The 11244-nt window shown below is 44.6% G+C and overlaps 2 protein-coding genes across 5 annotated transcripts; one reads left to right on the plus strand and one right to left on the minus strand.

Annotated features, from left to right (window-relative positions):
- Positions 1 to 1154: 1154 nt before the first annotated feature.
- Positions 1155 to 6756, plus strand: LOC101764123 (translation initiation factor IF-2). Of its 4 annotated transcripts, none has more exons than XM_004975676.3 (7): positions 1155 to 1425; positions 1534 to 1624; positions 1725 to 1791; positions 2838 to 3168; positions 3820 to 4854; positions 5043 to 5192; positions 5945 to 6756. In XM_004975676.3, exons 1-7 carry the CDS (start codon positions 1399 to 1401, stop codon positions 6377 to 6379), a joined length of 2136 nt encoding a protein of 711 aa, XP_004975733.1. In that variant the 5' UTR covers positions 1155 to 1398; the 3' UTR covers positions 6380 to 6756. The 4 variants fall into 4 exon arrangements, with proteins under 4 accessions (XP_004975733.1, XP_004975735.1, XP_004975734.1 ...); XM_004975678.3 differs by having other exon boundaries at positions 2852 to 3168; XM_004975677.3 differs by having other exon boundaries at positions 1725 to 1761.
- A 424-nt stretch (positions 6757 to 7180) lies between these two features.
- LOC101765339 (potassium channel KOR2) lies at positions 7181 to 11038 on the minus strand. The gene is made up of 12 exons (XM_022828743.1): positions 10808 to 11038; positions 10244 to 10465; positions 10087 to 10150; positions 9649 to 9988; positions 9259 to 9554; positions 9088 to 9168; positions 8912 to 9010; positions 8543 to 8764; positions 8277 to 8465; positions 8030 to 8105; positions 7653 to 7947; positions 7181 to 7566 (listed from the first exon to the last, which is right to left on the minus strand). The coding sequence occupies exons 1-12, from the start codon at positions 10999 to 11001 to the stop codon at positions 7470 to 7472; spliced, it is 2175 nt and encodes a 724-aa protein (XP_022684478.1). The 5' UTR covers positions 11002 to 11038; the 3' UTR covers positions 7181 to 7469.
- Positions 11039 to 11244: the final 206 nt, after the last annotated feature.

Raw genomic sequence — 11244 nt, forward strand, 5'->3', positions numbered from 1 at the left:
TAGCTTGCTAACTAAACAACTTTATCCCATGCTTAACCTTGCCAAGCTAGGCAACACAATGCATGACAAGGATACCAGGGGCTTGTTCGGTAGGGTTTCGGTCGTGGTTGTGACTTTTTCGATGTAGCATCTTTTTTTGATTCCGGCTTATCTGGTTAGAAAAATATTTGGAAAAACGGTGTCTTCAGGTAATTTGAAATAGATATATAAGGTGAAATATCCATAATACCCTTTTCTTTTCTTTTTCTTTCTTCCTATTTTTGTCCTTTATTTTCTCTCCTTCTCCTTCTTTTTATTTCCCCTCTCATTTCTTTCCTTCCCATTCTCTTTCTTCCTTATCATGAAGCTATTTTTCCCTAAGCTGTTTTGCTGATGCTCTTTGGTATGGTTTCACTAGAAGTCAGTGGTGTAGCCGGTGGAGAATCCTACCAAAGGGGGCCAAATATACCCTAAAACGGATCTACTAGCTTAGCTACGTAGAACAGTAAAATTAGTGATCCGTGGCTACTGCTTTGTGCCTACCTGTTGGGATGGACAAAAGAGCTGCTAACAAGAGAGCTCATCATAATATCCTTTTATTTTTCACCCGCGCATCTTGTTACGTGAACTTTGCAAGAGGAGACATTTCTACAAGTGAATCCTACACGAGGCAAAAGCTTTGAGACGGATTAACGGAGGCAAAGTTTTGGTCCTTTTCTGATTGAGGTCACCTGCCAAAACAGCTTTGATTCCAGTTTTTTTAGAGTGGCTTCTTTAGTGGAGCTGAAGTTATTTTAGAAAATGTTTGGTAAAGTGGTTTTCAATGACAATATGGGTAATTTTATGATCAATTAATACTTGGAGAAGGAGGAGAAGCTGGTGAAGCCAATTTTTTTCTCCTCCTCTTTAGTGTAAGTCGTTTTGTAACTTCAGTGATGAAGCTGTTTTGAAGTTGCTCTTTTGTTCGGGCTTCACTAAAATTGGTGGAGAAGCTCTTCAAGAAGCCGTATCAAAGGGCCTTCTGAACACGCTTATAAAGAGGAAAAATATTGTTCTAAAAAAGGAAGAAGATCAACCCCGCATCGGGCGGCTCCATCCACAACCGCCAAAGATCCTGACCGTCCACTGACCACTAGTAGTATTTTTATTTATTTTTTGTGTCCAGACTCGAGCGAGACTAGAGAGACCGAAGCCCCAGCCAAGAACCTCCTCCGTCCCTGTTCTTCTCTAGCCGCCGCCGCCGCCGCAGGTCCTCAGCCCCTCGGCGTGCGGCCGCCCCAGCCGCACATCCAGCCTTCAGCTCGCGCCCACCCCAATACACCGGCGTCCCCGCACCAAGCGGCGGCCGAGTGCGACTCTCGCGCGCCTGAATCTGAAGCCTCCGGGCTCAAGCTCGTCGGCGCCGACGGGGCCGGAGGAATGGCGTGGCGGATGCTGCGAAGGAAGGTAAGCCAGCGCTAACAGCTGAGGCGTACTTTTTCATCCATTCGAGACTCCGATTTTTCCAGCACTTGGCTCTGCAGCGGCGGCAGTACTGACGTCTGGGTATCGCAGGAGTTCCACACGGGCCTTGTGAATTTGGCGTTCCGTGCAGATCATTGGGGCACGAAGCATTTCTCCGATGGAGCAGTTGGAAAGCTGGCACGTAAGTTGATCATAGTCTTGCTGCCGCTTTCAGGTTTAGCGTGAACCTCTCATAAAGTGATGGATTGGGGTTACATCTGTTTTGTGCTTACGAAATGCAGAGTTCTACCGCAGTGAGAGGCCCAATCATGCTGCTAGGTGCGTGCCCTCTAACCATTTCATTATCAGGTATGCCTGTCTGTGTGATTTAGATGGCCGCACATATTTTATGCAAGTATACGAGACCTACCTGGAGTATCCAGCATAAGTATTAAAGATAATTGTTGGATTTATCAGAGATTGGCAAAATGATTTTAGATCCTACCAGAAACCGTCTCTGGACGAAACTTACCTGAACATTATTGTTAATTTTCTAAACTTCTGAGTGATGGTTGCAACTTCTACATCGCACAATCTGCAGCGCATCTTATTTGACCTAATGTGCCCGCAAATTAAGAAACTAAATTGATGTGATAAAATCACCGTAAGGCTCCTTTTGTCCAAATTGGATGATCGATGCATACAGATATATGTGCTGTAAATGTCTGTATGTCATATTTGTGACATGTATCCTGAGGTTGCCATTCGTCACATTTGCATGTGACTAGCAATACCTTAACTTCTGCTAGACAAGTACGTGAATTCCACCACACCGGTTAGTACTGAACACGTGATGATATTACATCATATATAGGTTCATCTCTGATTCTTAAAAGTCATACTTGTGACCGATGAGCACATTGATGTGAACTTTTGATTATTTTAGATCTGTTTCATTAAGTGGGAACTACAAAGTGATAATTGTTGGGTGGGTTGAAGTTAACATCCCTCTAAAGAGAAAGCTTGTAGGTAGATTTGATACATGGACCGCAATGACATGATGCTGTATTGTTTTTTTTTCTTTTCATTAAAATGGTGGGCCTTTTAGTTTATGATATAGAGTACTGTTCTGAGTTAACATGTGTGGATCATAATGATTAACACTATGGACTAATAAAGGAATGTAAACTATTTGTTTGCCTTGGTGTAGTCACAGAGACCTCACAACTAATAATTCAGATTCCTCACATGTCCTCTTGACTCATTCTGTATCCCTTTTGTCTCAGTTATCTGTTTCGTCTTTTGAAACAATTCATGTTGTATAATAGCACCATTTTAGCACGATTCTTGCTACTATTACTTTTATCTTGATTTCAGGCTTTATATGTCAGGTGACTATACCATCTTCTTTATAGGAATTTTCATGCAGGAGTTTATATGTTAGCATGGAGTCGGAAAAAGGAGGACGTTGTAGGGCTGAAAGCTCCTAAAAAGGAGAAGCGAGTGAAGAGAGAAAATAGAACACAACCTCCTGTAGAAGCACCTTATGTTGCACCAAAACCGAAGATAGCTACCAAATCACCAGATAAAACTGTTGAGATTTTTGACGGGATGACATTGCTTGACCTCTCTAAACGAACCGGTGCATATATTAGTACACTTCAAGGCATACTTGCAGATCTTGGTGAAAAGGTTGAATCAGAGTTTGACTCTATCAGCATTGATCTTGCTGAGTTGGTTGCTATGGTATGTCTCAATTATATTTCTCTTCATATTTCATAAACTGGTATTGTTCTTACCGATCAGTTGCCTTAAGCATACTAGAAATGAGCTATAGATATAGATATATTTCTTCACACCTTCTATTTCATTTATACCCTGTGAGCCTATTGCAACTCAATGAGATGATAGAACAATGGTTTTGTTGCAATCTGTGATATGCTAATGTTCAGAAGTTTTCTGATCATATTAAATAACTAAAATCTGGTACGGTTCTTATGCCTTTATTACTTCTAGCACAAAACATTGGTCCTTTGAGCAAACTTAGTTCTTTTCACCTGCAACAGTTTTAGCTTACTACCACTGCTATTGAAGAAACTTTTAGAGGGATATCATTATTAGGTGTGTTCTTTACAATGATAGAAAATGTGAAATATTGCAGACTGCCAGTGGCATATTCCATTACTCAACGTTACAAAGTAGCTAATTTAAGTATGCATTACTACTGATTTGATACATTTTTATTTGAACAGACACATGCTAGGTTTCATTGAAGTAGCACAGTTCCAATTTCCTGCGTTTTTATGGCAAGCATTGATATCATGAAATGTTCAAGTGTCTCTAGGGAAACCATGTTTCTTATAATAAGAGCCCATATGTTTCATGCTTCTTCCTCAGGAACTTGGTGTTAATACCAGAAGAATGCACACTGGTGAAGGCAAAAATGAACCACGTCCTGCTGTTGTAACGGTAATGGGCCATGTTGACCATGGTAAAACATCGCTTTTGGATGCTCTCCGGCAAACATCTGTTGCAGCCAAGGAAGCTGGTGGTATCACTCAGCATATAGGTGCCTTTGTTGTTGAGATGCCATCAGGAGCATCTATCACATTTCTTGATACTCCAGGACATGCTGCCTTTAGTGCGATGCGGGCTAGAGGTGCTGCTGTTACAGATATTGTAGTCCTTGTGGTGGCAGCAGATGATGGTGTTATGCCTCAGACACTTGAAGCTATGTCGCATGCAAAATCAGCAAATGTCCCTGTTGTAGTTGCCATAAACAAATGTGATAAATCTGGAGCTGATCCCGAGAGGGTCAGAATTCAACTTGGTTCAGAAGGCTTGCTTTTGGAGGATATGGGTGGGGATGTGCAGGTTGTCGAAATCTCTGCAGTAGCAAAATCAGGTTTGGATAAATTGGAAGAGGCTTTGCTCCTTCAAGCTGAGATGATGGACCTGAAAGCCAGAATAGATGGCCCTGCTCAGGCTTTTGTGGTGGAGGCTAAGGTGGACAGGGGTAGGGGTCCGCTGGCAACAGCTATAGTCAAGTCTGGCACATTAGTTAGTGGGCAACACATTGTTGTGGGAGCAGAGTGGGGAAGAATTAGATCTCTTAGAGACACAGCAGGGAAAATTACAGAGTCTGCAAAACCTGCGATGCCTGTTGAGATTGAGGGGCTAAGGGGCCTTCCAATGGCTGGGGATGATGTCGTGGTTGTTGACTCAGAGGAAAGGGCAAGAATGCTTAGTCAAGGGCGGAAGAAGAAGCAGGAGAAAGATAGACTTCGAAAGATTGATGAAGGCATGGCAGATGAGCTAGAAATTAAAGAAGAGACTCCTGAAAGAGTAGAAATGCCCATCATTGTCAAAGCTGATGTACAAGGCAGTGTTCAAGCTGTTACAGATGCCTTAAGGAGTCTTAATAGCGCACAGGTATTTTCTCATGCAGATTCAATGCTTATTTATCTTCTGGAAATGTTGTCACAGAATGGCAATATGCAGTTCTTTTAGTTTAATTGACTCCCAAATGCCAGTTGTGAATCTCTCACATTCTGTTTACATCACTACATCCATTTTTTTTTGTTAAGTTTGTAAGTCAATACATAGTACGCTCTGTGCAGGTTTTTGTGAATGTTGTTCATGTCGGTGTTGGCCCAATTAGTCAGCATGACATTGATCTGGCACAAGCATGCGGAGCGTATATAGTTGGTTTCAACATTCGCAGTCCACCTATTGCTATCACTCAAGCAGCAGCAAGAGCCAACATAAAGGTACCATATTCATGAATCATTATTTCTCTAATGTCAGTCGTGATTATGTGCTTCAAGCAACCTTGTGAGTTTGACGGTAGCATTGGGTTTTGGTGCATCTTCAGATACATGTTCAGTTTTGTAAACATTTGGTTCTGTGGAGAGATGCTAGAATCTAGATTATGCATGCATTTTTTTGCTTTTGCCATCGTAAACCTAGTGAATCTTTATACTGTTTAGATGTTATGGGAATCATTCGGGGGATGATATCATGGTAATTTATCCCCGGGAGGAATAAGGATACGACATGAAACCAACTTTATGTCATGACATCTGAACTTTAGTTCCTGTGGAAATTGCTCTCCGGATTTGAACAGTAGCCTGAGCTTCCGATCTGCTTGCTTCTTCTACTGCTTCCGCACCTTATATACATTTACATCAACTGGAGTTTTCCCTGAAAACGAGGTTACTTTCTTAAATAGTATCATACCACAAAGAAACCATTATGTGTTTGAAGTATTGCATATTTGGTTTGCTGTTGTTGGTCTCCACGTCTCATCATTGTTGTTGCTTTCAGTGTTGTGATATGGGACCTAGTCTGTTAGTATAGCTGTATCTCCACTTGCCAAAGTATCAATGACCACTTTACACACTGATGTAGTTCCATCAACTCATTTGTTATGTTTGTATGTTCTCAGTTTATCTTTAGTCTTTATAGTTTATATACATCTGAGGGGGTGAATTTAGCGGGCTTGTTAATGTTTAATATTTAGGTTTTGCTGCACAAAGTTATCTATCATCTCCTCGAGGAAATGGGAAGGACCATTGTAGAGAAGGCACCAGGGACAGCTGAAACCCAGGTTTCGGGGGAGGCTGAGATTCTGAACATATTCGAGCTGAAAGGGCGCAGCAAGTCAAAAGGACCGGACATCAGAATTGCTGGCTGCCGTATAACTGACGGCCACTTTAGCAAATCTGGAACCATGAGACTGTTGAGGAGCGGAGATGTTGTCTTTGAGGGTCCCTGCGCGTCTCTGAAGAGGGAGAAGCAGGATGCAGAAACAATAGAAAAGGGTAACGACTGTGGACTGGTGATTCAGGATTGTGATGATTTCCAGGTTGGGGATATCATACAGTGCTTGGAGCAGGTGATTAGGAAGCCCAAGTTCATCTCGACGCAGAGTGGTTCGGTTCGGATTGAATGCTAATATAGTAATTGTTTGTGGCTGACATTTTTCCGTCCTCTATTAATTCAGCCAGTTGTGCTGAACTGACCAAAGGTTTGTAGTGTAACAAGATTTTGTTCGCTAGCTGACTTGTTGCAACTGTGACCGACACCCATTCTGATGTGAACTAGGACACTATTACTTATTCAGGAGCTTTTATAGCCTTTCGGCTCATGCCTACATGAGAAGGATCAGTGGGTTGTATATTCCTTTTCATAATCCATCCAAACCATGTCGCGGGGAAAAAAAAGACAGATTATCTACTATTGTAATTGCCACAATCGATTCCGAGCTGTGGAGTCAAACTGAAGCCTTTTATGTTGATACGTATTATGTATGCTGTATCGCATGCTGACTAATGACTACTACAGGAAAATGCTTGTAAACTCGCGACCGTATGCCCTGAAATTTGAAGCTGCGTCCATATAACATAAGGTGAATACCGTAACGGTGTTGGAATAAATTTAATGTGATTATTGTCATTTTATTTTCTTACTTTCTTTTGGAAAAGGCTAATTCATGGGTGACCGGAAATGTTTCAAAAAAAGTTGGCATACGATGTGATAGTAAGTGACACTAGCTTAGACCTTGTGGTTGCTAAAGGGAGAAAAGCGTTCATAAAACCCTGCTTTTTGTGAGCTTCTCAACGGATATGTAGATTTCTTTGTGGGATCGAACAAATTCTTGTGTCACTTGTGTTGCCATTGTTCATATTGTGCTTGTTGACCTTTGTTCTTGATTTGTCTCGATCTACTCTTGTGAGGATTCTGAGGTGTACGGAAGGACACTGATCATCTTAGTAGTTAGTAGGCACTACTAGAGCTGTGGTAACAACTACTCCGGTCCGTTGCAAATTGTAGGTCTAGACATACCCTGTATTTGGATGCATAGCAAAAACTATACACCTAAAAAATACTAAAACGACGTACAATTTGGAACGGAGGAAGTAACAAGCAATAATCAGCAGATGCAGAGCTTCTGAGGCCAGCATTCGTGACAGATGCCTTCGTCACTTCAGAAAGAATATTTCATTGCCAGAAGTTCCTACATGAACACAGAACGAATTCCTAGATCACTGAGCGACTGCAGCTGTTCTAGCCTGCTCCAGGATCCTGATCAGTGGCTTGCTGCTGCACCTCCGCCCTTCATCCAACGGCGTGTTCCCCCACCTGCACCATTTTCATTTCGTTTCATTTCAACCGATGCCAATCTCAACACCTCTGAAACTCTCGTGAAATCCATGCGAACTGCCTACCTGTCTTTGGCCTGAACATCTGCTCCGAAATCTATGAGCATGCCGGCGACAAGGTGCAGGCCCTCGCCGGCGGCGATGTGAAGCGGCGTCCTCTGGTCGTAGTTCTTGCAGTTGGGGTCGACGCCGAAGCTGAGCAGCCGCTTCAGCAGGTCGATCCTGCCGTCCGTGAGGACCCTGCACAGGTACCCTCCGGCATCCTCTAGGTTCAGGGCTGCACCGTGCTTCGCTAGGAGGGAGGTAATCCTGTCGTGCCCTGACTTCAGTGCTAGCAGCATCGGTGAATTCCCAAACTTATCTGCAGTTTTGGATACGGTTGTCTATCACAAGAGATGTGCATAAGAGTATCTGTTTTTGCCTTGGATGAATTTCTTGCATACCTATGCTGTTGACGTTTGCTCCTCTCTGAATCAGGAACCTAACGATATCTTCATATCCTCTTAAGGCCGCCACATGCTGTATTAATTAACGTAAAGATCAGGAAGGAGTTTTGTAATATAAAATTCAATCACAATTACAGATAATTCACATTGTTCTATCTAAAAAAGGAGGTTGTTTATGATATGATTTTCAGAAGAAAAAAAATGTGCTTCATGTGGCATTTACTATATGACAGAGTTCACATACCAGTGCTGTCCTTCCATCGTAATCGGGTTTACTCGGATCCGCTCCTGCACTGATCAAGCCTTTCAAACGGAGCAAGTCTCCATGGTAAGCAGCATTGTTCACTCCAATGACAAGATCTGCTTCTTGCCTTGATATCAGGTATGCCATATCTGATTCGAGCTGATTCCCTTTGGACTCGCTTTTTCTCCCCTGGAGAAAACAGATCATTTTTTCAGCTAAGTTTTGGCCGGGACTGCAAAAACATGATTCTGTTGTTGACATGCTACCTTCAGGAGGTTGCTCAAGATCTGACGGTTATCCTTGGAGTATACTTGCAGGATGCTGGTCAGGGACTGCCTGTCGATTCTCAGGACGCTGCAAAGCTCACAGACCCTGACTGAGTATGGCTGTGGAACGTTGCAGACTACAGCGACATCTCCGACGATGTCGTAAGGCAAGAGCTCTGAGATGATCTCCTCTGATCCACCTTCTCCGGTGGCTACCTCTTCCTGTGACAGTAATAATAGGATGGGTGAAGGGTCATGTAGATACATTGATACGGCTTAGTTCTGTTTTCTCATAATTCATGTATTTTTTGCCTTAAAAAATGAACAATAGAATCATGGTTATAAAATGTTGTTGCTGAAAAGTAATACCAGGCATCCGTGTACGACGATATAAATTTGATCCACCACAGTGCCTTGCTCCAAGATAACCTCCCCAGGGAGGAAGAATTCTTCGTGCAATTTTACCACCTGAAATTATTAATGGAAAATTTTTAATGAATACTATGCTGGTACTAACTGCTAACATGAATCCATCAAAATCTTACAATCTGGCTCAGGAAGTCCTCTGAACATCCTTTGAACAGGTGCACTTTTGAAACCATGTCGAGGTACAGTGCCTGGGACATCTACAAAACAAAACAAAGGCTCATGATACTGATCTGCACACAAGAGATTCAGCCGAATCTCTCCTGACCTCTATGGAGAAGATCGGCTACCTTGGATCGAACCGCAACCGGGATGTCGTCGACGACTCTGTCCTTGGTGTAGCTGCTCTCGTACTGCAGCAGCAAGTGATCCTTCACCTGGGACCTGATGTCGGCGCCCAGCTTGTTCCTGTTCATGTACCTGATGAGGTCGGCCATCTTGTCCCGGAACCTCTCGGTCTTCGATCCTTTCACAATAAGCGCCGTCATGTTGCCGATCAGGTACGCGCTGAGGAGGATGCTGAAGGAGATGTACATCACGGTGAAGGCCATCTCCCTCGGGTTCACCGCATGGATGTCGCCGTAACCTGAATGCTTTCATTTGCACGATCAGAAACTGCAGTTCTGCTAATGGAGATGATGAAGAAATTAAACTGATGATGGTCGAGAGCATCAGCGTACCGACTGTCGCCATGGTGACGATGGCGAAGTACAGTGAGGTGACGTAACGGGTGAGCAGGTCGATCTCCCTGAAGTTGATGTACTTGGTGTCGCCCAGCGTCAGGCTCCCGATCCAGGTGCCCCCCTCGCGCGCCGGCGGCAGCGTGGTGGCGAGGTAGTAGAAGACGCAGGCGGCGGTGTGGGTGAAGTAGAGCTCGACGGTGATGAGCTTCACGATCCGCGTGAAGAGGTAGCTGATGCGGATGTCCTTCTCCATCTTCTTGAAGAAGGCCGTGATCTTCCGGGCCCTGTACAGCCGCAGCCACAACAGGCACCTCACCGTCTCCGTCCTTCCCGTGGCCTGATAATGAACAGTGTTGTCTTGTCATGAACAGAAAAATCCTTCTCTCCGATGCAGAATATACGGTAATTGAAGTTGCAGGGGTTGAGAGATGTCACCTTGTAGATGAAATCCCAAGGGAGGCAGCCTAGGATGTCAAGAGCGAAGCTTCCCTTGATGTAGCTGCAAGAACATTAGAAATTCAGAGACCCTGTCAGAAAGAGATGAATGATGCTAGGTCTTTTGTATGTTTCGAGACACTGAGGACGGCCTCACCGCAGTGCGATCTTGCGCCTGTCGTAGACCATCCGGTAGGTGTGGGCGTCCCTGTAGGCGAGGAAGAAGTGGACGGCGACGTCGGCGAGGAAGACGAGCTGCACGCACTCGAGGTCCAGCAGGTGCTCCGGCAGGCCCCGGAAGAAGCCGAACTCGAAGGGGGTGAAGAAGGTGGAGTAGATGGACCACACGAACATCGCGCTCGACCAGATCCTGTACCACCTGCAAGCAGCAGTAGATCATCAGGCAACACATCAAGAACATTGGCTTGGCATGGCATCACTGGACGACATCTGAAAAATGAAACGAAATGGCACGCAGCTAGTATCCTGCATGATTCCTGTCTTAATCAGGAAATCTCATCCCATGCAGACGCTCTCTGATTGGCTGCTCGAGCTCAGTATCGCTCTCAATTTCTTACGTGAACGTCACACGCCAAATACTTTTGCATGAAGTGGTAGCATCATTCCTTTTTTCAGTCAAATTCACAGCCGGTCTGGGACTAGCTAGCACAAAGCCACAGACAGAACTGAACCGCTGCGAAGGAGAGAGACGATTTGTTACCTTCCATTAGGGTGTATGACGAAGCTGCCATAGCAGCAGCTCTGTGGAAGCCTCAGGGCGCTGCCGCTGTGCCTGCTGCTCCTCCTCGACTTGAGCTCCCTCGCGAACAGGGAGAGCCTGCTCCCCACGGAACCATGCAAGGTGCCAGCGTCTATCTCGTTCAGCTCATACTCTTCAGACATCTCTCTCTCCATGCTTCTTCTTCTCTATCTCCTCTCTTACCACTTTCGTGTTGCTCTGTGCAGTGCCATGCAAGTCCATAACGCCACACAAACAACGTTATATATATACAACGTCCCTGGTGTGGATGTGGCCGGGGGCACTTGTGGTTGTTGCGCCAAGGAGCTATTGGCAGTTGGGGCGCTGCACAGACAGACGCCACTAGCCAATCCCACCAGCGTTCGGCGGAAGGTTTGTTGGGCGCCGGGGCTCAACTG

This window comes from Setaria italica, chromosome VII, assembly GCF_000263155.2.
Source record: "Setaria italica strain Yugu1 chromosome VII, Setaria_italica_v2.0, whole genome shotgun sequence".
In the NCBI taxonomy this organism is placed as follows: Eukaryota; Viridiplantae; Streptophyta; class Magnoliopsida; order Poales; family Poaceae; genus Setaria; species Setaria italica.

Excerpts from the sequence above, each read along its gene's own strand:
- LOC101764123 (XM_004975676.3), top strand. The coding sequence starts at position 1,399 with ATGGCGTGGCGGATGCTGCGAAGGAAG. Across the intron at positions 1,792-2,837 it reads TCTAACCATTTCATTATCAG|GAATTTTCATGCAGGAGTTT; the intron begins GTATGCCTGTCT and ends TCTTCTTTATAG. Across the intron at positions 4,855-5,042 it reads GGAGTCTTAATAGCGCACAG|GTTTTTGTGAATGTTGTTCA; the intron begins GTATTTTCTCAT and ends CGCTCTGTGCAG.
- LOC101765339 (XM_022828743.1), bottom strand. The coding sequence starts at position 11,001 with ATGGAGAGAGAGATGTCTGAAGAGTATGAGCTGAACGAGATAGACGCT. Across the intron at positions 10,151-10,243 it reads AGGCGCAAGATCGCACTGCG|CTACATCAAGGGAAGCTTCG; the intron begins GTGAGGCCGTCC and ends ATGTTCTTGCAG. Across the intron at positions 7,948-8,029 it reads AGCAAACGTCAACAGCATAG|ATAAGTTTGGGAATTCACCG; the intron begins GTATGCAAGAAA and ends CCAAAACTGCAG.